The sequence below is a fragment of the Vicia villosa genome, unplaced genomic scaffold, assembly GCF_029867415.1.
Source record: "Vicia villosa cultivar HV-30 ecotype Madison, WI unplaced genomic scaffold, Vvil1.0 ctg.000421F_1_1_1, whole genome shotgun sequence".
NCBI lineage: Eukaryota > Viridiplantae > Streptophyta > Magnoliopsida > Fabales > Fabaceae > Vicia > Vicia villosa.
The window spans coordinates 267,472-292,708 of NW_026705197.1; the positions used below are offsets into that span (position 1 = coordinate 267,472).

At 32.6% G+C, this 25,237-nt stretch overlaps 2 protein-coding genes and 2 long non-coding RNA genes across 4 annotated transcripts; 3 read left to right on the plus strand and 1 right to left on the minus strand.

The window, feature by feature from the left end:
* The first annotated feature begins 6,206 nt into the window (after positions 1–6,206).
* LOC131628017 (uncharacterized) lies at positions 6,207–7,168 on the plus strand. The gene is made up of 3 exons (XR_009291654.1): positions 6,207–6,302; positions 6,397–6,816; positions 6,969–7,168. It is a non-coding gene; the product is annotated as an uncharacterized LOC131628017 (long non-coding RNA).
* Positions 7,169–10,338: 3,170 nt separating this feature from the next.
* LOC131628024 (protein MAIN-LIKE 1-like) lies at positions 10,339–12,129 on the plus strand. Its single transcript, XM_058898890.1, has 3 exons — positions 10,339–10,494; positions 10,572–11,249; positions 11,361–12,129. Exons 1-3 carry the CDS (start codon positions 10,339–10,341, stop codon positions 12,078–12,080), a joined length of 1,554 nt encoding a protein of 517 aa, XP_058754873.1. The 3' UTR covers positions 12,081–12,129.
* A 118-nt stretch (positions 12,130–12,247) lies between these two features.
* Positions 12,248–13,468, minus strand: LOC131628025 (uncharacterized). The gene is made up of 3 exons (XM_058898891.1): positions 13,405–13,468; positions 12,604–13,247; positions 12,248–12,406 (listed from the first exon to the last, which is right to left on the minus strand). Exons 1-3 carry the CDS (start codon positions 13,466–13,468, stop codon positions 12,248–12,250), a joined length of 867 nt encoding a protein of 288 aa, XP_058754874.1.
* Positions 13,469–15,070: 1,602 nt separating this feature from the next.
* On the plus strand, positions 15,071–15,678 carry LOC131628018 (uncharacterized). Its single transcript, XR_009291655.1, has 3 exons — positions 15,071–15,193; positions 15,363–15,412; positions 15,493–15,678. It is a non-coding gene; the product is annotated as an uncharacterized LOC131628018 (long non-coding RNA).
* The last annotated feature ends 9,559 nt before the right edge of the window (positions 15,679–25,237 follow it).

A 25,237-nucleotide genomic window follows, 5' to 3' on the forward strand; every position in this document is an offset into this window, starting at 1 on the left:
GAAATAAAGTTGACAGGCATGTGATTGTGAGTTACAGACTTACAGTAGACACCCCTAGCCACATAGAAAGAGATGACATGTAGACTCGATCGAATCGCATCTGCCTTCACATAAAGCTGCATCGATGCTTATGATGCCTCTTTTCCTTAAGTTTTCTTTTGATGGAATTCTGTTTTGTATAATTTGTCAAACAAAAACAGCTGCTACGGAACACTTTATTCCACACCTTATCAAATAATGGCTTATTACTCAAGCTGCTACATTATGATAATATAGGGTATGCTGATTTTACAGAATAACAATTCAATGTTATTGCCAGCCATACTATGCTGTCGATTTTCCCTGTCCTAAGTGATACTGACCCGATTTCCTCAATTAGGCAATGAAGAATATCATATTTCCATGTAAAAAGCTCTCTTCTCCAACTAAAATACACTCTGCTCTTAATTTCCATAGTTCGCAAACATGCCAAATATGGCCAGTACTCACTAATATACCTTTATATCCTGGAATACTATTGTTGTGTATTATTTTAGGTTCCTCTTAACAATATGTTTGGGTATTTATAGCTTTTCGATAGATAACTCATGTGGATATTCTGCCACCCAATAATTACGAATATTTCATATTTTGATGGTAACTTATACTTGGTTTTTGATTGCATACTGTCTTTTTCCTTCATGTTTTGATGGCAACTTACACTTGGTTTTTGATTTCATACTGTTTTTTCCTTCTAATAGTTACAGTGACATGGTGAATTCACAATGGAATATAAGCAACATTTACATGTTTCTTATGATTTGATAATCATGTGGCTTAATGATACGACCTTTTTGAAAGTACCTGGTCCTAAATTTTTTTAAATTAATTCTTCTAGTAAAAAGAATCGTTACTATAATATAGGGATATAGGTTTGTTTCATTTTCCTGGGATAACCAAATTCTGAAAACAAATTAAAGTGTCTAAAATTAACATTGTTGTTTTTATAGGAGGGTTGGCAAGCAGACCCCCAAATCCGCGGGGCCCATCCGAATCTGAATCAACGACTGAAAATCTGAGTTGACTGAACTCGGGTTCGGGTGCCACCCGATATTTCGGATACGAGTTTCGATAATGTGAAACTCGCGCCCGAAATCCAAAAAGTTATAAAAAAATTATAGGAAAAATGTATTTTATGTATTTTTCCACCCAAATAGTCTTTGATTCGGATGATGATTTTGGGTGCGGGTTTGAGTAGTGAGAAACCTGCACCTGACCGTTACCATCCCTATTTGATAGTGTCCCTATTATTTTAGGACTACTGAACAATTGCAAGTAAGAAAAGAATTTGGGGTGAATTTTAATTACTATTTCCTACCGTTAGAGAATCAGGTATGATTTACTTTTTATTTGATTATTATTGGCTAACTACTCATTTGATCTGATCAATGTAGCAAATTCTAATTAATATAAATTTATGATTACGTAGGCAATAGAATTTAAAAAACATACATTTATATAATTAAGGGGGAAACAAAGTTTGAAAATATTTATAAAATTTCTTATAAACAATGTTTACCTGTAATACGTCAAATATATCTGATTAAGAGTTCAAATATATCAGATTAAGAGGAACAAGTTGTGCTCCAGGTCCAATCTTTATCTTACAGTTGCACTCCAGATTCAATATTTATATTGCTGAGGACGTGATCAAAATCACTACCATAGAATTTGATGAACTCCCCTAAACTCTAGGGAAAGAAGGTCAAAGACTATCTATTCTGATCCGGTAAGATCAATAAATAAAAATAGAAATAAAATTTATTTAGAACCATCTGGTAGAATCAATAAATAAAGATAGAAATAAAATTTATTTAAAGCCTAAGTTATTTAAAGTTGAAATCCATGAATATTATGAATTGTCAATTGAGATATGTATGTTTTTTTGGTTATGTCATATCTCATTATAATTTATTTATTTTTTAAGTTTAGAAGTTGTTTTTAAATAATTTTTTTTTTAAGTTCAGAAGCTGCTTTTATTCTAAAGTTAAAGTTAAGAGATTTATAAAAAAAAATTTAATTGCTCTATGAATATATTTTTTCTTTGAAGTTGTGTATTAAGTCCTCATGATTATTTCATCCCTTTGTTAGTTATTTCAGTAGATAGAAAATGTAACTATTATTTATAAATTATTACTATATTTGATTATCAAATAATCTGAAAATTATATATATGTGTGTGTCATTTTATTAAAATAAAATTTCATAAAAAATGTCATTAAATAATTTTTCAAAATATTTAAATATTAAATTATTAAAATAAATTCATAAGGCTTTTCCCTCATTAGAGAAGGCCCTCTGAAGTCAAGGGGAGTGCATTAATTCTTGGAAAAAGAGAGTAAAATTATATTGATAAAATTATTTATAAAATAATATTAAATGGTTTATATATAATCTCCTTATTATATTATAGTTATTTAAAATCAAAAACTGCTTTATATAACCAGAGCTTTCAAAAACTCATGTTTGCCTAATATTAGGCCTAACAAGCTCTTAGTTAGAGACCTTACTATATAATTAAGCAATTATAATATGACTGTTGATTTAAATGACTATTAGTTTGGCTTAGTATTATTAATTTAAATGACTCTTGATTTATTTTGATACAACATAATTTATTTTAATATTATCTTTATTTTTATTTGTTTAACTATTATATTATGTAAAAAAAAATTATATATTATTAGAAGAAAGAGTACAAAATAAAATAGAAATATCTTTCGCTATTTATTTTGATTCAACGATACATAGGAGAAATTGTTTTTTACTTCACATAAAATGTACAAATTAATTAAAATAATAACTAAAGCTATTGTTAAAATAAATAAATAAAAATAACAAAATAACAGTATTAGAATCACTAAAAAATAGGAAATGACTCATAAAACATAGTTCTTTTTAGAAAATTAAAGTTGAAATCTATTTCATTCGATCAAATATAATTCATAAGTTGACGGTTAACTAATTTAGAAGAATTACTTTTATTTTAAAATAACTCAGAATTTGTATGCATCAATTACATTCACATGTGTTTGTAAAAATAGGAAATCAAATCGAATATGAAGATGAAAAGAAAAAGAGAGGAAAACATAATTGTTGATTATGTATTATTAAATACTAGAGGCGTAAGTTCCATATTATCAATTTTATTATAAATGCTTTTGAAAAATAATGTGAAACTACAAAATAAAATGAGAGATCAAGTTTTAAAAGTGAATAATTTAAAGTTAAAGGCATGCAAGTAGTTTGAGGGTAAAAAAATTGATTCTTATATAATGAAATTAGTATAGTATTTGTGTAAATTATCAAACATAAACATAACTATAATATGTGTTCAATACGAAATACATGCTTAGAAATAAAATGAATGGTGACATACAAAATGCATGCATAGAAAAAGAAAAAAAAAAAGTAATTTTAAGAGGAAAACCCAAATAATATAAATGAAATAACACAGATAAATTATATGACATATAAAGTGTTCATGTGTCAACGAAGATTTATGTCTTCTTTTTAATAAATTATATTTGTGATTACATATACTTATTTCTAACAATTTGTGATTGATTTCATAATTTTATTTGTTGTTGTTGTAAGTTGTTAGTATACTAATTGTTATATGAGTAGGATTTATAACTCATTAATCCGGCCCAATACACCTCTTTGTGATCAATATTATCGAACTTAATATACATATATACGAAAGGTGGTATGAATTGATATGCATGTGATATTGTAGTCTAGTTTCACCTCTATGATTTTTATAAAATTGACTTGTAAATGTGGGAAATGTTATTTTATATAAAGTCCTTACAAATTTTATTTCTGTGGAATTTTGAGATTTTCTTAATTCTAAAGATACCTATTAAATCCTTTAATATTATTTAATCATTTTTTGTGTGCAGATGCACAAAACCATAAACTTTACTTACATTTAATTTCTTATTTCTTATTGCAATGGATACAATAATTGAACCGCAAGTTGTAATCTTGACGTTGATCTCCAAATCGATTAAGGTTGGTTATTTTTGGGTTGTGGACTAGAGATGGTGGATGAAATGAATTTTCATTGACTTTCTGAAGCTCGCACTTCATTTCACCCAGTTGTTTTTCTAATCTAACTTTAGATGATTCTATTTTTTGAAGCTTTGTTTTCAGTTTAGTAATGTAAGATATAGAATCACTCGAAAGTGAAGTTTTATCTATCTTTGAAACATTAGGAACAACTTCGCAAAAAGCCCAAAATTTCTTATTAAGTTTCTCTCTTCTTAGTCTCCCTACTAGAAATACTCGATTTACCTGCGGATTTTGCTGCGGAACATATTCCGCAGGTATACCTGCGGATTTTCCTAGGACTTTATTAAATAAAATAAAACTTCCTGCAGATCACGAATTGGCAGAAAATTCCACAGACTACCTGCGGATTTTGCAGCGGAAAACATATTTTCATCAAAATATCTAACTAAAATACAACATCCGCAGGTAATTTTGCAAGAATTTTCCTACGGATACCTATACAAATCCGCAGGTAATTCCGCAGTAAAGTGCATGCGGATTTCTGTTGTAATAAAACTAAAGTATATTATAAAATCGCAGGTAATTCCACAGGAAAATTTCCTGCGGATTTTGCTGCAAATTGTACATATTTAAATATTTTCTTAAAATAATAGTAATTTTTGTTTAAATTTGTAAAAAAAGTTAATCATTATTTTTTCTATTTTATTAATTATTTTTATAGTGTTTTTTATTTAGTTTAATTTTAATCTTTATTTTTTATATGTTAGTAATTATTTTTATGATGTATTTTAGTTAACTTTTTATTTTAATTTCAATCTTAATTTTTAATAATAGGTATGAAAATTTAAAAAAAAATAAAATTAAAAAACTACAAAATATTAGAAAAAAATATGATAAAGATTAAAATTAAAAAAGATATAAAAAGTTGAAATTTTTTTTATGTGGTTTAGAGCGGGGCTTAGAATCGAATCCTAATTTTGACATTTATTGTATCAAGTATCTACAACTAAGACACTAAATTCAATTGTTATTTTATTGAAACAAAATTTATCTATAGTTTACCAAGATTATATCTTAAACAAGAGTTATTTTCCTGTAACATAGTAGTAGCTCATGACTCAACTTCAAACAAGATTGAAAAATCTAAAAAGCCTAATAGTATATCAATTCCTTGTTAAACCTTAGTGGTAGCCCGTTCAACTCCGCTGGTGTTCTGTTGCCACAACCTCGTCGGAGCACGAGCACCATCGTCTTCTTCATCTTTACACCCTTGAAATATTTTTTGGTTTTAAAGCTTCTCATTTGAATTTTTTTTTATAAAGATAATTATTATTTGTAAATTAATATTTTTTACTATAATTTAGTGTAAAAATATTTATTAATTATAAATAAATTAATGTATGTATGAATAAAAATTATGTATATTTATATATATTCTTATAGTTTATATAGAAAAGTTAATAAAATTTTAATGGTTAATTATTCAATATTAATATATTAATTAATTAATTAATTTTTTTATAGTCTACTTTATTTTAGAAAAAAAAATATACACGGACAACCTCTTTATTTTATCATTTTTGCCTTTTCTTATTAATGTTACAAATTAAAAAATATTAACATAGAGAATAGATAAAGGAAAATCTAACTGTGTTTCAATCTGAACCTCTCTTTCTCTCTTCTCGCCGTCGTGAATCGCCCTGGGGTTTTCAGCCACAAGAAAGTCGCACTGAATCTCAGTCTATCCTCCATCGCGAGCCCACTCCGTCGACTGCTCCTGCATCGGCGAAGATTGTTAAGAAGTGTGGTTGGGCCTAACTCAACCCTACATAACCGGCTTGTAGGGTGAGGATTGCCCCCACTTATAAGGACATGTTCAGGCCATATATTGTCCGATGTGGGACTCTTAACACACCCCCTCACGCCCAGGACTAGACAACTGGAGCGTGGAAATAAATGGTGGGTGGCCCGATAGCGGAAACCATAGAAGGTGGTCCACCGGATCTTAAACCAGGCTCTGATACCATGTTAAGAAGTGTGGTTGGGCCTAACTCAACCCTACAAAACCGGCTTGTAGGGTGAGGATTGCCCCCACTTATAAGGACATGTTCAGGCCATATATTGTCCGATGTGGGACTCTTAACAAAGATGTTTTTTCTAGCGGAAGGGTTATGGGAAGGTGCTGTTTTAATATGGCCTTTCTTCTTCTGGGGCACTGCCATGGTAGCGATGCTGCTTGCTTTCAGGTTTCTTTTATCACTCAATGTTTGTTTACTCATTTTCAATTACGTAATTGTTGATTTATTGATTGATTGGTTTGTTTCTTTTGTAATGAAACAGGGATTTCTCGCCGAAGGGTTGCAGAAGACTTCAGCTGGTTTGGGCAGTGTATGCTTGCAGAAGACTTAGTCAATTGAACGGCTGAGTTATATGTCGAAACGAGTGAAGTTAGTTTATAAAGTGTTGTATGCGTGTCACATTGATAATTGGATTACAGGGAAATTTGATTTGACTTCGGTTTATGTTGATTTGGATTTTAGATTGCAGTGAGAGCATGAATTGTTGCCATTTTTTACTATCTAGCTTGGATATATGGCAGTTTATTATTGATTCACAAACTTTGACAGTGGATGTACTTGCAGCTTTGTTATTTGGTGAGTCCATTGGCATTATTGGAGCTGCTGGGCTTGTACGTATATGAACACGCGCAGGTGAATCCTGCAAATGAGAGAATGCTTGGAGGTGGTGGTGCTGATGGAGGTAAATCACTTTAATTTCTATACGTAATTTAAATTTTGAGTTTAGTTTGTGTTAATACGCTAACTAGTTTCTTAAAATGTAGTAGATGGTGCTTTATAGTTAGTGTGGTAGTGAAAATGATCTTGAGTGATGGCTATTTATGCTGGTTTCAGCTATACACAGGGCTGCAGGTCTGGATCTTCTTAGAGCATGTCGGAATGTTCCAGAAGTCAGGCCCGGAGTTCGCTGTCCCATGGGGGAAGCAAGGATCACACCGTGAGTTCTAAGTTTTACATATGGTAACCTTTTTGATGTGCATGTTTTATACTTATGTTTGGTTGGAATAAGAAAAATTATTAAGAAACATCTTGAGATTAACTCATTGGATAAAAACATTGTATTGGATAGAACACTATGGTAGAACTTGATCCATGTAGCCGACCCCACTTAGTGTAATAAGGCTCGGTTGTTGTTTGGGTGGAATAAGCACTTACGCTTAAGAGTGATTCACTAGTTTAGTGTCTAAACTCATGGATTGTAGGCTTTGGTCAACTTGTTTCTTGAAATTAATGAAATTTTCTTTTACTAGATTTATATAATAGAGCCCAAAAATTAAGTAGCCAATTGCATTACTCTATTTGTGTTGGTTAATTCAGTCTTGAAGAGACTAATGTGTAGCAACCTGCCCTAAAAATTAATATTTTAGAGTCGCCACCTATTCTGAAGGGCGAATAGGAAACCCTACGCAGTATAAAGATTCAGGGTAAGTTATTATAATCAGGTCGAGGGAAGGTGTTAGGCACCCTCAACCCTTTCCTAAGGTTTGCATTATAAGGCTAAGTTTATGGCTAACATAAAGAAAGGTAACAGATAGTTAATAGGGGAAAAGGCAGATTATCAAGATTAAAGGTTTGTGATTAAAGAAATAAAATCGGGAAAAAATGAGATTTATGGGGGAGGGGACTCGCCTTGTTGCCACGTGCCTACATACCTCCTTATGGAGGATCAGAGTCTACGTAGTTCGGGCACAGGGTTGTACGCCTTTGAATTAGAATCTGTGGTTTGAAATTGTTTTGAAGGCTTTTTGAGTGGCCTATCGTAGTAGTGTCGTGGTTTAGTGTGTTTTGAATGTTTTAAGTGTTTGGGCGTACAACCCTGATTTGATATGGCACCGTTAGATGCGATGACCAATAGATTTGGTCAGTATAGCTAACGGATTAAGGGGCATTGATGGTTACTCAGATCCATAGATTGATCATCGCGGGCAGCAAATTAAATGTGTTTTGAATTTTATGTATATTTTTATCTCTCGTCTAATGCGACTAATAGATTTAGTCGGGTCGAGGAGAGAATTTAAATAAAGGATTAATTAAATTATTTTATTGCTTTATTCAGATATTTGATCAGTACGATATAGAGAGTCGACTAATTCGAAGGCGGGATGAAATAGATATTCATCCGCCATTTACCCGTTAAAGGGGAAGTTAGAGTTTATTGTTTTTATTATCTTTATCTCTCGTCTACTGCGACTAATAGCTTTAGTCGGATCGAGGAGAGAATTAGTAAGAATTATTGTTTTGCCAAACGGTAATGGGATTGGGCAAACCCTAACGCCTTGGATAAACTTTCCTAGGGTTTTTATAATTTAATAGTTAATAAGTAATTAAATTAATTAAGTCGAATAATCGACAAAATCGAATAATCGGGATGAACCTCAATAATCCTAATCCTAATTTTAACCCTGATTATATTATTCAAATCCTAAATTAAATTAAATAAATTAAACATAATTTACATTTAACCTAAATAATAAAACTAGAAAGTAAAAATATATGAAAAAACTTGGGCCACGATCCTGTGCAGCATGTTCGTGAGTGCCTATGGTATGCACCTCATCTTCCTGGGCGTTGGATCAGATCTGAAGAAGATCGACTGGCTGATGCGTGGGGGGGGTATGATAGGCGCGCGCCGGAGAGGACTACTGGATCTGTAAGAAACTGAAACATGCAAATTATTAAAAATACAAGGTCGCGTGTGGGTTTTGAACCCCGGTTCTCTTCCTCACCAGCCAATGCATCTTGCCAAGTGCGCCACTCATTGATTCTGTTAATAACCCACGTTCATACATTATTATAGGAATTACAGCATTATATGGAAATTAAAAAAAAAGCAACGCGCGCCGCTGGGAATCGATCTGGGGTTTGCCCTCTAATCCATCACGCGCTCAGCCAACTGCTCCACTTGCTCATGTTGACATAAAGACACGCCAAAGCTATAAGTATGAAAAACAGTGCCATAAAAATTCAAAAAAAACAAAGAGCATGCCGCACTGTTCTTCTTCTTCGATGAACACAGAGATATGGCAACGCTTTTGTCCCTGTGGCCAATGATCTGCAACTTTCAAATTTCATATACAAACACCATAAATCACAACTAAAAGCTCAGATTGAATATATGACACATCCCGAATTCATTAAACCTCTTAATTCAACCTAAAATTGACTCTAAACAATTTCCCTAAAATCAAGAACATAAACCCTATCAATGGTGCATTGTTCAAATCGCGACAAGAATTGAATTAAAGGTGCAGAAACGATCTTATCATCAATCTAAACACAACTACATAACCAAACCCTGTTTATGATGCCTCCATGAGCGTAACCGAGCGTAAGGCAGAGGAACCAAACGTGAGCGAACAAGAGGTTGATTTCGGGCATTCTGTGTGTCTGCAACTATCGGCCTTGGTCCAAGGAAGGTCGCAGTCACGCTACTGATGGCACTGGTTTTACAATTTTTTTTGAACTCTCCCTTGGTTCTGCAGCGGCCCGAAAATTCCCCCTCGGCATTAGGAATCATCCTCTTATATATTGAGACCATTTAGGTTTTCTTTAAAGTCAATTCTTGATTGAATCCTCATAAAGAGTGATTGAGATTTATTTCCTTTTTGGAGTGATATTGTGGAGTCTGCAATTCTCATCCCTTTTGCCTCAAGAAAATTATACCTTGTACCCCTGCTTTTATCCCAATACCCCTACCAAAAAAAATTTCGGACAAAATTACCCCTGTATAAATAGTGAAAATTACCAAAATTTTCACTTTTTTTACTCATTTTCACTAATTTTCACGCTGCAGTAAGAGGGAATTTTTTAGCCCAAAAACCGGATAACCCAGCCTCCAGATTTCCGGTTCATCAGACTTAGAGAAGTAAGTTTTTTTTTTAAAATATCTCAACCGGATAACCCAGCTATGGGATTTCCGGTTTTGTTTGTTTTCTATTTTACATAGCCGGATAACCCATTGATGGGGTTTCCGGTTCATTTGCACATAGCCGGATAACCCAACAAGGGGATTTCCGTTTCTTATGGGCCTTAGCCGGATAACCCAGTCTTTGGGTATCCGGTTCATAGTTTTTTTTTTGTTTTTTTTTTTGTTTTTCTTTTTTGTTTTTTTTTTTGTTTTTTTTTAATATCATTTTATTTAATTGTTAACTATTTTATTTTTTGTTTTTTAGTGGTTCGAAGAAGAGGAGGCGCGATCGACGGAATGCGTCAAAGAGGACGACAACGTCGAGAGGCTGATGGCGAGGGAGCTGCTCCTGAGGTTGATCCGCAGCATCCGGCATTTCCCGGAGGACCTACGGATACATCATTATTGGTTAGATATCAGAGGCACATTGCATATCATTTATGGTTGGGCGAGGTACGTAAATATTTTCTTAAATGTTTTTTTAAATTACATGTACTTATATATTAACATATATTACAAATTATTTTCAGGAGAGACGACCAAAGCCGACCTTAAAGGTTGCTGCGCATGGCAGCAAATTAATAGGATGGGTTCCGGCAATGCTCCCAAGGCAGATGGAAAATTGGTTAGTTGCATCTGGCCTTTCATCTTTGCAGCATACTAGTTTGTCGAGGGTAGATACGCATCTATTATCTGCTTTTGTTGAGAGATGGCATCCTGAAACATCTTCATTTCATATGCCGTTCGGCGAGATGACCATCACGCTAGACGATGTTTCTTGTCTTCTTCATGTACCGATTAGGGGCCAGCTGGTTGACCCCGATGTTGTTGTCACCGATTATGATGCCATCCATCTAGCTGTTGAGTTGTTTGGTGTTTCACTGAGTGATGCAACTGAGGAGGCTTCTGCTGTAAGGGGTCCTTACTATAAATTAGATTGGTTGAAGCAAGTTTTTGAGCAACAAAGAGCTGCGAATAACTTTACAGGCGCTATGAGAGCATACATGATGTTGCTATTAGGTTGTACCATTCTTGCCGACAAGACGTTTACTCTTGTCGAGGCAAAATATCTTCCACTTTTGAGAGATTTGGATAATTGTGGAAACTATTGCTGGGGGGCAGCTGCACTGGTTACTCTGTATAGATACTTAGGGGATGCCTCATTTTATTCATGCAAGCAGCTTGGCGGTTATGCCTCTCTTCTTCAGGTTTAAAATTTTACTTATTATTTAATTATACTTAATATCTAATATTTTAGTTTAATTTAGTTTATTATAATTTAGTTTAATTTATAATAGTAACTTTTACTTTTGTTTCAGTGTTGGATTCATGAGTACTTTCCAACTGTTGGAAAGAGAGGTACTTCTGGGTTATTTGGCATTGATAGTCCGATGGCTAGGGCGATGAAATGGGAATATAGGCAGGGGACGCAAAAAGTGGCTGACATCCGAGCTATGTTAGATCAGTTGACTCCTCACGATATTGCCTGGCGCCCTTTTGAGGATCATCGGGTGCACCGTCCTTTTGATGATATCTGTTTGTATCGGGGTGGTTTGAAGTGGTTTGGTACTGTAGTTCTATATTTACCTGACAGATGCTTGCGTCAGTTTGGATACAGACAGTACATACCGACTGCTCCTCCTAATGTAGACACACTTGATGTGGATGTTGAGTGGGCTACATATAGGCAGAGTGTGTTGCAGGTGACCCGATCCCACGATGATCCCCCAGCTGCGTTTGCCACCATACCATATGAGACAGACGATGATTATTTGGCGTGGTATTATACGGTGTCACATCCTATATTGAGAGCACCAAGAGGTGATCAGCCGATGGAGGTACCAGTGCCTGTCTATGACGAAGGACCGTCAGACCCGAGATTATCATATATATCTCATGAGCTTCATCATTACTTACAGCGTCATCAGGCTGTTCCTGAAGACGAACAGTTTCTGGAGATATTTAGAGCACTCAGACTTGCACAGGGCGGACCATTACCTAGGGAAGGTCCAATTACTTATGACCATGAGTCTGATTGATGTCACATTTTATGTTTATATTTATGTTTTAGTTTGAGACTTATGTATTGTTATGAGACTTGTAGACGTATGTGTTATTATAAGACTTGTAGTTTGAGATTAATTATTTATAATCCATTTGGCAACATATTAAAATCCAATAGTACTAATGTTGTAATATCATAAAATCAATCTAAGCTGACATGTTTTGGTAGTATAGGCATTAGCCGTTGCCAATGTTGTAACCGCCCGGCAAATCCTACCATCCAAGAAGTTGCATCTTTTGTGCGATATTTCGTCCAATCAGTTGTGACAGGTGGCAACGGGAATCCTTCATTCATGTTTACCTGCACATAAAATAAATATCAGATTCCATATAGGCAAATGCAACAGCAAATGTTAATTTAGTTGATGTCATACCAACTATTTCAAACAACGGTTGCCTGTACTTGTTTGTCTTGTATGTGCAGTCCATAATCAATACAATAGGAAACATATTCAACAACTTCACTGAATCTGGATGTGCCCAAAAAATATCTCTCACAACTTCTGACTCATCCTTTTTCCTACTCCAGTAAACATAACCTGATTCTTCAACCAACTTGAGCAATTGTTGCATTTCTGTTCTAGGACCCCTTATGTCTTTTTGTATCTTACTCTTATGTTTGTATATTTGCGTGATCCGAGTGACATTCTCCGGGTCACGCTCTTGCAATGACAATAATATGTGTCTTGGTGGAACATGGCGTTTTGACAAATCAACAATATGTTGCTTATCATCTGTATTTAGTCGACTTACGAAAGCATGACCTTCAAATCTATCAGGTAAGCCGTGGTTGTGTACTCCGCATTTTACATCTATCTTCCATCCAGAACCATCTTTCGACGGTGTTGACCTAATTTTGAAAGGACAACCACATCTCTTACTAGCACTTTGGGTTTCGCTATCTGTTTTTTTGTATTTTCCACCTCTATCACAACCAAATATTAATTTATCACTTCTTCCTCGCTTGCCTGTTTTTATATCTGAACGAGCTATTATAACTGTTACTTTATTCCTGATTCCAACGTCCTTAATCCAACTGATCGCCTCTTCTCTTGTAGCAAATTTTTGACCAGTTACAAAAACATCAGTTGTATCCACACATGTTTGAGCTACATCGCATTTCTTCAAAGGAGGATCCACACCTAAATATATATAATTAATTTAACTTAATATATAATTAAAAAAAATAAAAAGTTAAAATTAAAGTAATTTAAAAAAAAAGGAAAAAATTAAAAAAAACAAGAACCGGAATACCCACAAAGGGTATATCCGGTTGGGAAAACTTAAAATGTAACAAACCGGAATACCCATACATGGGATATCCGGTTGGGAAAATTGAAATAAAACAAACCGGAATACCCATCCCTGGGATATCCGGTTGATGAAGGTTTTAAAAAAACAAACCGGAAGACTTCATGTCTGGTTATCCGGTTCTGACGAGGTACCAATCTCCCTTTCTCCTCTTACCGTCCGTACAAACAGTAACAATGAAAAAAAAAAATCAAAAATTAAAAATTAAAAGTAAAAAAAGGATAAAATTGGAATTTTTAAAAAATTGTCGGGGTATTGGGATAAACGTAGGGGTACAGGGTATAATTTTCTTGCCTCAAACATGGACAACATCTTGGCCAATTTAATTCTTTTCTTTTTTCTTCAGCCCAATAACAAAACAATGAGCCCAATAATTAGTCTAATAAAAACCCCTCCTAACAAATAATAATAACCTAATTAACACTAATACTAATACTAATATAATAACAATTAATAATAATAATAATATTAATACTATTCTAACCTAAATAATAATATTAACGCTAATTAAATTACTAAAACCTATTTAAAAATAGTAAACTTAATTAATTAAAACCTAAAACTAATCCTAATACTACCTAATAATAATTCTAATAATGTTAATATCAAAAAAAATAATAACAATAATCGAAACAAATGTTAATAAAACCCATAATGCCCCCAAACACTGATAAAACTCTTGTAATAGTCAGGACCAACGTTCGGGTCCTAAACCTCTGTTACTTGCGCCCTTGTGTTAACTCAACCTGATTTATAAGAGAGCGAGTTTGACAATAGAAATGTCAAACCCTATGGCTCTTAATTTTGATTCTTGATGGGTTAAGCGACGTAGATCTGATCGGGTAAATTTTGGGGTATGACATAATGCTATTCAGGATTTTCAATTTTTATGGATCCTTATGAAATATTATTGTTTAGCTCTTCTAAAATTTCTTGACTTAATTAGATTGTACAGGGCTTGATGTGAACATTTATAATAAGAAATGATGATGAGTTAATTTGTGTATGTTAAGAAATATAAATATAATGATGATGAGTTAATTTGTACTGGGCTTCATATCGAACAATGTAACACCAACATTTGTCATAAATAAATGATGATGAGTTAATTTGTTATAGGAAAATACAACTTGGTAACACTTGTTTTGATTTTGATTATGTATATATTGTTAATAATTCATTGTTTTGTGTTATGAGCTGCAAACAAACTAAACACATCATTTATACAAGGTCGTGTGAACTCTACTCCACGTAAGTTATCAACGCAATCAAGAGCACACCATAAAAATGTCTTGTCCTCTACGATTTGATTGACTGAGTTTGTTTTGTTACTACGAATTCATGAGTTTCTCTTGTTTCACAGGCTTCACATTTGTTGAAATATGATTCTATGCTTGGAACTTTTAAAGCAGATGTGGAAATACTGAATAACGAGACTATTACAGTTGATGGTAAACCCATCAAGGCTGTCTCTAGCAGGGATCCTCTTAAGCTTCCATGGGCCGAACTCGGAATTGACATTGTTATTGAGGTAAGTTATCGAGTCGAGTTAAAATTTGGTGAAATTGTTTATTAATGATAGGTCTTTTAATATGAACGAATGCATTTTTGTTCAGGGAACAGGAGTGTTTGTGGACGGTCCTGGTGCGGCAAAACACATCCAAGCAGGTGCCAAGAAAGTTATCATCACTGCTCCTGTAAAGGGTGCTGATATTCCAACTTATGTTGTTGGAGTGAATGAACAAAACTACGGCCATGAAGTAGCCGACATCATAAGGTAAGTCTTTAATGTTTAAGTTGTTGACTTTGTCGCGAATGTTGAGATTGAGATAGTGTTGTGTTTTGATTGATTATTCATATAATGTACAACAATGATAATTACGTTAGCGCAACATTTGATTTTCATGGGCCAAAGCCGGTTAGTTAACTTTGGTCTATATTTTCAGGAATTGTTAAGGGAACCATGACAACTACACACTCCTACACAGGAGACCAGGTACATTATCAACTATAACATGTTTGTTGGAATTGAAAACTATATATGCGAAATGGAGTCTAAGAGTTGTGTTTATGCAGAGGCTTCTGGATGCTTCACACAGGGACTTGAGAAGAGCTAGGGCTGCAGCACTGAACATTGTTCCCACCAGCATAGGAGCAGCCAAGGTTGTATCTCTAGTGTTGCCACAGCTCAAGGGAAAGCTCAACAGAATCGCCCTCCGCGTGCCTACACCTAATGTTTCGGCTGTTGACCTTGTGGTGAATGTTGCAAATTTAGAAATACATTACCTGCGGATTTACCTTCGGATTTATCGTTCCTGTGGATTTACCTGCAGACTTACCAGCAGAATTTACTGCAGATTTACCTGCGGATATTTCCTGCGGACTTACCTGCGGTATTTCCTGCCGAATATATTACCCATGAAGGTTTTAGCTGGGGACCTTTAACCGCAGAAAAATCCGCAGGAAATCTGTTTTCTGCGGAAATTATGCTCAAATCCGCAGGAAAACAGAGTATTTCTAGTAGTGAGATTCTCTTTACTTTGTATCTCAGCTTTAGCATTATTCAATGGGTTTTCTATTCCATATTTTGGTTTTCTTCCTCTCTTCTTCGGAGTCTTTTCTGAATCCACCATACAAGTGTTATCCAACGTCTTCACCAACAAAGTCTCCAGGTCAAAATGCTCCGTATCACCACCACTAATACAAGAAATGAGCTATTGCAACATACTTACCTGGCCGCGCAAAACATCCAAACTCGAAGCTATTATTGCAATCAAAAAGCATCTTCATATTTTTTATTGAATTATGGGTTAATACCCATTTTGCCCCCGGCCATATGGGGTGTAGTTGAAAAACCCCCTGCGAAAAAAGTCCAAGCGCCTAACCACTAAGCTAAGTGGTTGGTTTTGTTCAATAAATACTTTAAATGTTATTAATAACATAGTGCATTTTTATTTACAATTCCAATAGTATATATATATATATATATATATATATATATATATATATATATATATATATATATATATATATATATATATATATATATATATATATATTAAAGAAGCTACAGTAAAATATAGTATATAAAATATAGTATATAAAACACAGTATTAAAAAATCTATAGTGAATAGTATATAAAATATATATTAAAAAAGTTACAGTAAATAGTATATAATTAGTTGTATATAATTATTAATTAAATGCAAATAATTAGTTGGATACTATAACAATAATTAAATGCAAATATATTACAATTTGGAACTTCCAGCCCAGTGGCCAAGCGTGCCACCTTGAAGTGGCAGGGAGTGGGTTCAACTCCAACCTCCAACAAATTTTTAACATGTTTTCTTATACTATAAAATACATGTGGCATTAAAATTAACAATAAAAAACAATTGCCACATCAGAGTTTTTAATGAGGTGGCGTGAAAAAGGTTCAAAATCGAACTTTTGAAATTTTACCACTTCTTGAAACTTTTTTTTTGGCAGCGGGTTTCTCAACTACACCCCATATGGCAGGGGGCAAAATGGGTATTAACCCTTGAATTATTATTTTGTCAATCATTTCGGTAGATCCAAGCTCCAAAACACCGTTTGCCAATGGTATACACACCATCATTTGTAAATCATATTCATGTGTCTGTCTCACTCTCTCCCTTTAAGGCGGCGAGCTTGTAGTAGCTACTAGATAAGCCTTGTTCATTGTCCGCTTTTTTTAGTGTGCACACGAGTGAGTATACATACAATATATTTTTTGCTTAATTTTAATATAAATATATTAAACAGTGATAAAGATGTGATATTTATTCATATATAGAGTATTTTTTTTATAAAATATGTAGTTTAATTCTATTATTAAACTAATATAATCATAAATAGATGTCTATAACAATAACTAAAGTAGACGTTACTAAATTACTCAATTAAAAATATGCAATGTATGAAAATAAAAATAAATATTTTGTATCTAAAGCGATAAATGATAGTTTTAAAATGACTTTATCATTTTTTGTGCGCACACGCAAAAAATTATAAACTTTATTTACATTTATTTTCTTATTGAACTGGATACATATATTTGCATCAAAATCTAAAATATCCAAATCGATTAAGGATAGTTTTTGTTGGTGTTGTTGAAGTGGTGGATGAGATGATTTTCATTGACTTTCTGAAACTGACACTTCATTTCATCAAGTTGTTTTTCTAATCCAACTATATCTGATTCCATTTTCTGAAGCTTTGTTTTCAGTTTAGTAATGTATGATATAACATCACCCTAAAGTGAAGAGTTATCCATCTTTGAAAAATTAGGAACAACTTCAGGAAGAACACACAATTTCTGATACAATTTCTCTATACTTTGTCTCTCAACTTTAGCATTATTCAATGGTTTTTCTATTCCATTTGTCGATTTTCTTCCTCTCTTATTCAATATCTTTTCTGGCTCCACCACATAATGTTATCAAATGCCTTCATAAATAAAGCCTCTAGATCCGAATGGTCCGTATCACCACCACCAGTACTGTAATACCCATTTTCTAATCCCAAATAATTGCGTACATTCACAGAGTAATATAGCATGCATATACAAAAGGGCGTCACATGTCATTTCCATAACAATGAAAACCAAAGCAAAACATCAAACGTGCACCTGATCATATCTATAACACAATTTGAAAACTTCATGTTTCATCAATATGCACATCGCAACGGGATAATAAATTCTCAAACATTTCAATGATTATATCCTATACTATAATCATCTATCAAAAAATCATAATAACATTATCATCTCACTAAATGTCATATGAATCCAACAATAGGCAACATAGCCATCAACATAATATATACAAAATACCATGTCGAATAAAATAAAGATAACATTAATCCAAACATCCAAAACATAAGTTCATATATCCCCCAGTGTTACATGATCAAAGCATTCATTCACTACCTAAATCAAAATGAGATAATCGATAAGCTCCTAGGCTAAATCCTCGTTCAAGCATGCTACTCGTTGAAACCTGCGTGATGTCGCATTGAACATCATTCAAACAGAATGGTGAGAATTCAAATCATTATGAATATATAATACGACAGTGGAGATAGCATATGATAGTATAATCATCCATCACTCTTCATTATTTAAATGAGTTCCATAAATATTACATCTAACACGAATTTCCAATCATCAAATATGCACACATCAATTCAAACAATCACATAGCAAACAATGTGACTCAAAATGCAATTAATGCGACTCATGCATGTGGTACCATGTGAGTAGCAAGCTCATCGCTCCCGATTCTATACTCAAGAACCAGAGCCACGCTTCTGATCCGCATAAGACCAAAGCCCTCAAAATATGAACATATAGTTCACCGCTTCCGAATCCAAAATGAAACAAAGCCCTGCCTCTATTTCCACACAAGGATCAAAACCAACCGGAGTTCCAACTCCCCATGAATGCATGTGCAACAAGACTCTCAATATATACAATTAAGATTTCCACACAACCTTAATTATCCAAGCATATCACAATAATTCGCACAATTTGAATTATCCACCAAAATGTTGCACAACACACATTTATCATTAAACTAGCATTCACATAGCATGTAATGATCACATATAACATATAGCACACGAGCCAATTCATGTTATCCCCCTAATTCACAAATTCACATTATACATAACAAAACCACAAGTTTCATGTATAAGTTTATTTTCGATTCAAAACCTATCAAAACATTATTGATTAAATTATTAAAACACATGGAAATCCATCTTAAATCATAAGCATACAAGATCCCAAGTCAAAGAATAAAAAATCACAAAATTTCATGTCAGGCCGTGCTATGCGCCTAGACCCCCGCATTACGTGCGCTCGGTTCTATAAAATGGTTTGCGCTATCTTAAAGAGCGCGCTAAGCGCCCTCCACCGCGTGACGCGCCCACTGCGTTATTTGGAAAAAACCAATTTTTACAACACTTTCCAAATTCGGTTTTAACTAACAAAATCTCATCCAACAGTAATTAATCACATAAGTAAGGTTCCTAATCATGTTTTTATTCATGGGTTATCATCATAACAATATAAAACATGGTTAGTCCATAAAATCTCATAGATTTGCACAAACCATAACATATGAATTATGAGAAGTTGAGAGATAAAAACCTAAGCATACTACTACCCATAGCATATTATACCATACCCACAATAATTAGGATTCTCCCCCTTACCTTAGGTCAAATCCTTCTATTCTATGGCTTCCTTCACTTTCTCCCCTTTTCTCCCCTTTTCTCCTCTTTCTCTTCCCTTGAGCTCTCTCTTTCTCTTTACCAAATGAATGTGTTATGAGGCTAAACCCCAATCATCTCACTATTTTTCTCTAATTAGATGGGCTTAGTAACATTCAATCCTTATTATTTATATTCTCAATTATTAGGCCACATAGCTATTATCTCGTTATTCTACTAATAGTTAAATTAACCTAATTAGCATAATAACACACAATTAAATAATTATTACACCAAAGGATAATTAAATAATTATACTAATAATAAAATAGCTATATAAATAAATAAATAAATAAATAAATAGAAAAATCGGATGTTACAAGTAGCACTTGAGAATTCCAAATTCCATTTAAGAGTGAAATACATACTTGGAGTCAAAGACATTCCATTATGAAAGATTCATTTCTTAATGAGCTATTGAAGTAGAATTACCAGTCTGCGTAAAAGATCTAAACTCAAAGGTATTATTGCAATCGAAAAGCATCTTCATAATTTATTGGATTATTGTTTTGGTCAATCATTTGTATATATCCATGCTCCAAAACACCGTTTGCCAATGATATACATGCAACATTTATAAACCATATTTTTGTCCAGGTCTCATTCTCTCCCACTCAAAGGCGACAAGCTTGAGGTAGCTACTAGACGAGCTTCGTTCTCCGTTTTTCCGCTTTTTTAACGTGCACACGAATGAATATACAAAAAAATTGTTTAATTTTAATTTTGATATAAATATTTTAAACAATGAAAGATGTGATATTTATTCGTATATATAGTATTGATTTTTTTGAAACATGTAGTTTAATTCTAGTATTAAACTAATATAATCCTAAATAATTAAAGTTCAGACTTTAATAAAATAATCAATATAAAATATGCAATATTTGAAAATAAAAATAATTATTTTGTATCTAAAGCGGTAAATATTAATTTTGAAATTACTTATTCACTTTTTTGTGCGCACGCACACAAAATATAAACTTAACTCGTTGTAGCGCGAATTTTCTTGCTGCATTGAATATATATAATTTCATTGTAATCTATAACCTTAACATAGATATCCAGATCGATTAAGGCGGGTAGCTGTTGGTGTTGTGGAGGTGGTGGATGAGATGAATTTTCATTGACTTTGAGAAACTCACTCTTAGTTTCAACGAGTTGTTTTTCTAATCCTACTTTATTAGTAGATTTCTTTTTCTAAAGCTTTGTTTTTTAGTTCGGTTATGTAAGATATAGCATCACCCAAATAAGAAGCTTTATCCATCATTGAAATATTAGGAACAACTTCACAAGGAGCACAAAATTTATGATTAATTTTCTCACTTATTTGTCTCTCAGCTTTAGCATTATTCAATTGATCTTCTCTTCCATTTGTTGGTTTTCTAACTCTCTTTTTTGGAGTCTTTTTAGGCTCCACTACACGACTTCTATCCAACGCCTTCAACACCAAATCCTCCATACACTAATAAAAATAGACAGTTTACTTGCGGAGATTCCTGCGGAAAACATTCCGCAGGTATACCTGCGGATTTTCCTACAACTTTATTAAATAAAATAATGTCTCCTGCGAATCACGAATTTGAAGAAAATTCCGCATAAATACCTGCGGATTTTTTTGCCGAATATACATTTCGTTTAAGAAACATAACTATGTTACAAAATCTGCAGGAAACATTTTCTGCGGATTTTGCTGCGGAATTCTATTTCGAATTAACTACATTACATAATCCACAGATAATTGCGCAGGAAATGTTTTGTGTTATATTTTAATAATTTTAAAATTAAAAAATAGGTTATGTCTAAGATGAGGGTTCAATTAAATCCCTCACCGGTGAACCAACAAAAATACACCATCAGATTTATTAAATGGCTCAGATTTGTTTTAAATAAAATGAAAACATTTAAAATATTTTCACGCAATTCTACCCACAATTTATCGGTTAGTATTTTCCTACTAATTGTCAAGTGTACGTTTATGTGGTTCCATGATAATGGTGGAGTTCCACAATTAAATATGCATATAAATTGTGAGTAATACTCTTATATTTAGATTGGTGTCTTTTGATGGCATCTGATGAAAACACACAAGTTTCTTCCTTATCTAGAATAAAATATTTAAGGAAGTTTTATGATTAGCACACAGAAAAAGAAAAAGTCATAGTGGAAAAAGAATAGTTTTGGATTCTCAAAATTTGGATAGTATTTTTAGGCTTATAATTATAAAAACTCTAGATGTATGATTGCAGAGTTATTCATATTGCTTAATTATAATGAAAATTTGATTCTATAGAAACTTAATTGTTGATCAAGAGACGGTTACAGAAATGGAAGAGAGGTATGAATGAGATTGTATGTGGAAATATGATAATGGTTTTCATTTTATTTTAATAAATATAAGTTGTTAGATAAATCTGACTGTGTATTTTCGTTGGTTCACCGGTGAGGGATTTAGTTGCACCCTCACCTTAAATGTTACCTAAAAAATAATGTAAAATATTTTTCTTTTAAAATAAAATATTTTTTTTTCAAAAAAATTTAATAGATTTAAAGGGTTTCTAAAAATAATAGTAATTTTTTTAATTTAATAAATGATGATTTTTTAAAATAGTATGAAAATTCTGAAAAATAAAATTTAAAAAGGTATAGAAAAATTGAATATAAAAATTTCATAAAATTTCTAGAGTAGGAATAAAAACTACTATCTGAACCAAATAATATACCACTAGCTATAGCAAAACCTTAAATTGTGATAAGTGCGTAAACAATGATGAATTTGTAGAACGATTTATAATTATAATTGAACTGTTTATAGGTTAATTATGTGCATATAAATTTTATTTAATACATATATGTAATTGTTGCAAAACTTTTTAAAAGTTAAAAAATTGAAGAAAAAGAGTAAAAGTAAAAAATAGAAAATCCATATATAAAAAACTAAAAAATATTATAAAATCAAGATAATAATTTTGTTATTACTTTCATAATATGGGTTAAATTTAATAAATTGTGGGTGTTGTTTGAAAATTTCAGGAAAAATAATTGTGTGTAGTACTATATGGTGGTGGAATTTCCTTGAATATATATACAAAAATAGTTACAAGAAACGCTATGATTATTATATTTATTTTTAAAAAATTAAAATTTAAATAATTATATTGATAAATAATCCAAAAATATGGTAAAAATATTATAAACAAGAATTTAAACCAAAATCATATTATAACTTAGTGTGAATATTAACCATTAAGCTAATGGTGATTCAAGTTAAACAATACTAAAACTAATTTCTCAAATGCTTCAAGTTGAAACGATTTCTCAAATACTTCAACTCAACCCTAACCTAACAAACGTTTGGAGTTTTCTCGAACAAAGCCTTCGTAACAGAGAAATTGCAAAATCGGTCGAGCATCAGTCACGTTTGGAGTTGACGAAGCCTTCACCCGTTCCACCAGGACCAATCTTATTCACAATGATCTGAACTCTCACAATCGCAACCACAGAACGAATCTCCGAACCCTAGCTTGTACCTTTTTCCCCTTTCAACTCAAGTAAATTCATCTTTTGATTTTCTTAGTTTCGGTTTGACGTTTTTGTTTTCTATATCTATTATCGAGCTCAGTTAGTTAATTCAATTGGTAGGGTTTTTGCTGATTTTAAGTTAAATTGATTATAAACTTAGGTGATTTTTGTGAACAAGGTGTTTGTTGAAATGCCACAATGAGTTTACTTATGTTCATTTTGAGTATAACTCGTTTATAATTGTCGTAACATGTTTGCAAATATATATATTATTTGTTGAGAATGTTTGGTTTGTTACTACAAATAAAATTACGGCTACTTTTTGAGCATGAAAACTATGATGAGTAATCATATGGTCTCTTGGCAAGCTTTGTTATGATTAAGAAGTTTCTTCTTGGCCTAGTTGTCTTTCTTGATGTATTTGACTTTTTATCTGTTTAATGACCTCTGTTGGTTTTAATAAAAGGCCTAAATATGTCAAATGTAGTTTGTATGAGGACCCCACAATTACTTAGTGAAAATTTTTACAAATTTATGATTTGAACTAACAAAATTATGTGCACACACTCACAGTTATAAGAAGGAAATGGGATTCTCTTATTTCTTGGTTGATGTTGCTGTTACAGAGGTAATTGATATGACATGTGTTATTTTTTTATTAATTTAATTGTTAAGGTTTATATTGATTTTGTTGTTGTTAAACTTGTGGTGTTGAAGTTGAAAATGGAGTCGAGGTGCTATACGATTATGTTGTGTCTACCTCTACGTCAATCCGGTGACGTAAAATTTGGCTACTTTGATCCGGTGAATTTTTCGATCTATGTGAAAAGTGCGGGTAATATTTTTCAAATTGATATGCATGTGAGTTTGAAAATTACATTGTTTTCTTTTCTATTCCTGTAGCAACATGCCCTAAAATTAACTTCTTAGAGTCGCCACCTATTCTGAAGGGCGAATAGGAAACCCTACGCAGTGTAAATATTCAGGGTAAGATTATTATAATCAGGTTAAGGGAAGGTGTTAGGCACCCTTAACCCTTTCCTAAGGTTTGCATTCAAGATTTGTAGCTTAAGAGCGTTGTGAGGTTTATGGCAAAAAAACTAATTAAGTTAATAGCTAATGAAATGAAAAGGGCAAAACGATATTTGAACGAATTGAGGTTTTGGGGAAGGGGACTCGCCTTGTTACCAAGTGCCTACGTATCTCCTTATGGAGAATCAGAGTCAACATAGTTCGGGCACAGGGTTGTACGCCTTTGAATTTGATATGATATGGTTTGAAGGCTTTTTGAATTGCCTTATCGTAGTTTTGAATTTGTGATTTGAAAGGCATTTTGAGTTGTCTAATCGAAGTGATAAAAATTCGTAGTTTGAATGAGTGTTTTAAGATTTGGGCGTACAACCCTGATTTAATATGTCACCGTTAGTTGCGATGATCAATAGACTTGATCATTATAATTAACGAATTAGATAATGTATTGCTGGCCATTCTGACCAATAGATTCGGTCGTCACGAGCACCAAATAAAGTATATTTTAATTTTGTATAATTAAATTATCAGTTTTATCATTATCTCTCATAATCAATAGGTTTGATTATTACATGATAATGAATTTCACTATTGCGTTTATTATTTTATCTCTCGTCAATGAGACCAAAAGGTTTAGTCGGATCGAGGAGAGAATCAACCAAGAATTAATTTAATTAGAATTAATAATAAATTATTTATTTTAAATTTATTTCTCGCCAATGCGACTAATAGATATAGTCGAATCGAGGAGAAAATTAATTAAGGGTTAATGTTTTGCCAAATGGGCAGTGGGATCGGACAAACCCTAATACGCTGACAACCTTTCTAGGGTTTTTTTTGTGATTTTTTTAATAATTAAAATTAATTAAATTAATTAAATCGGAATAGTCGAACAATCGGGAAAATAATCCTAATCCTAATCCTAATTTATTCTAATCCTAATTCTAATTGAATAAGAAAATTAAATCA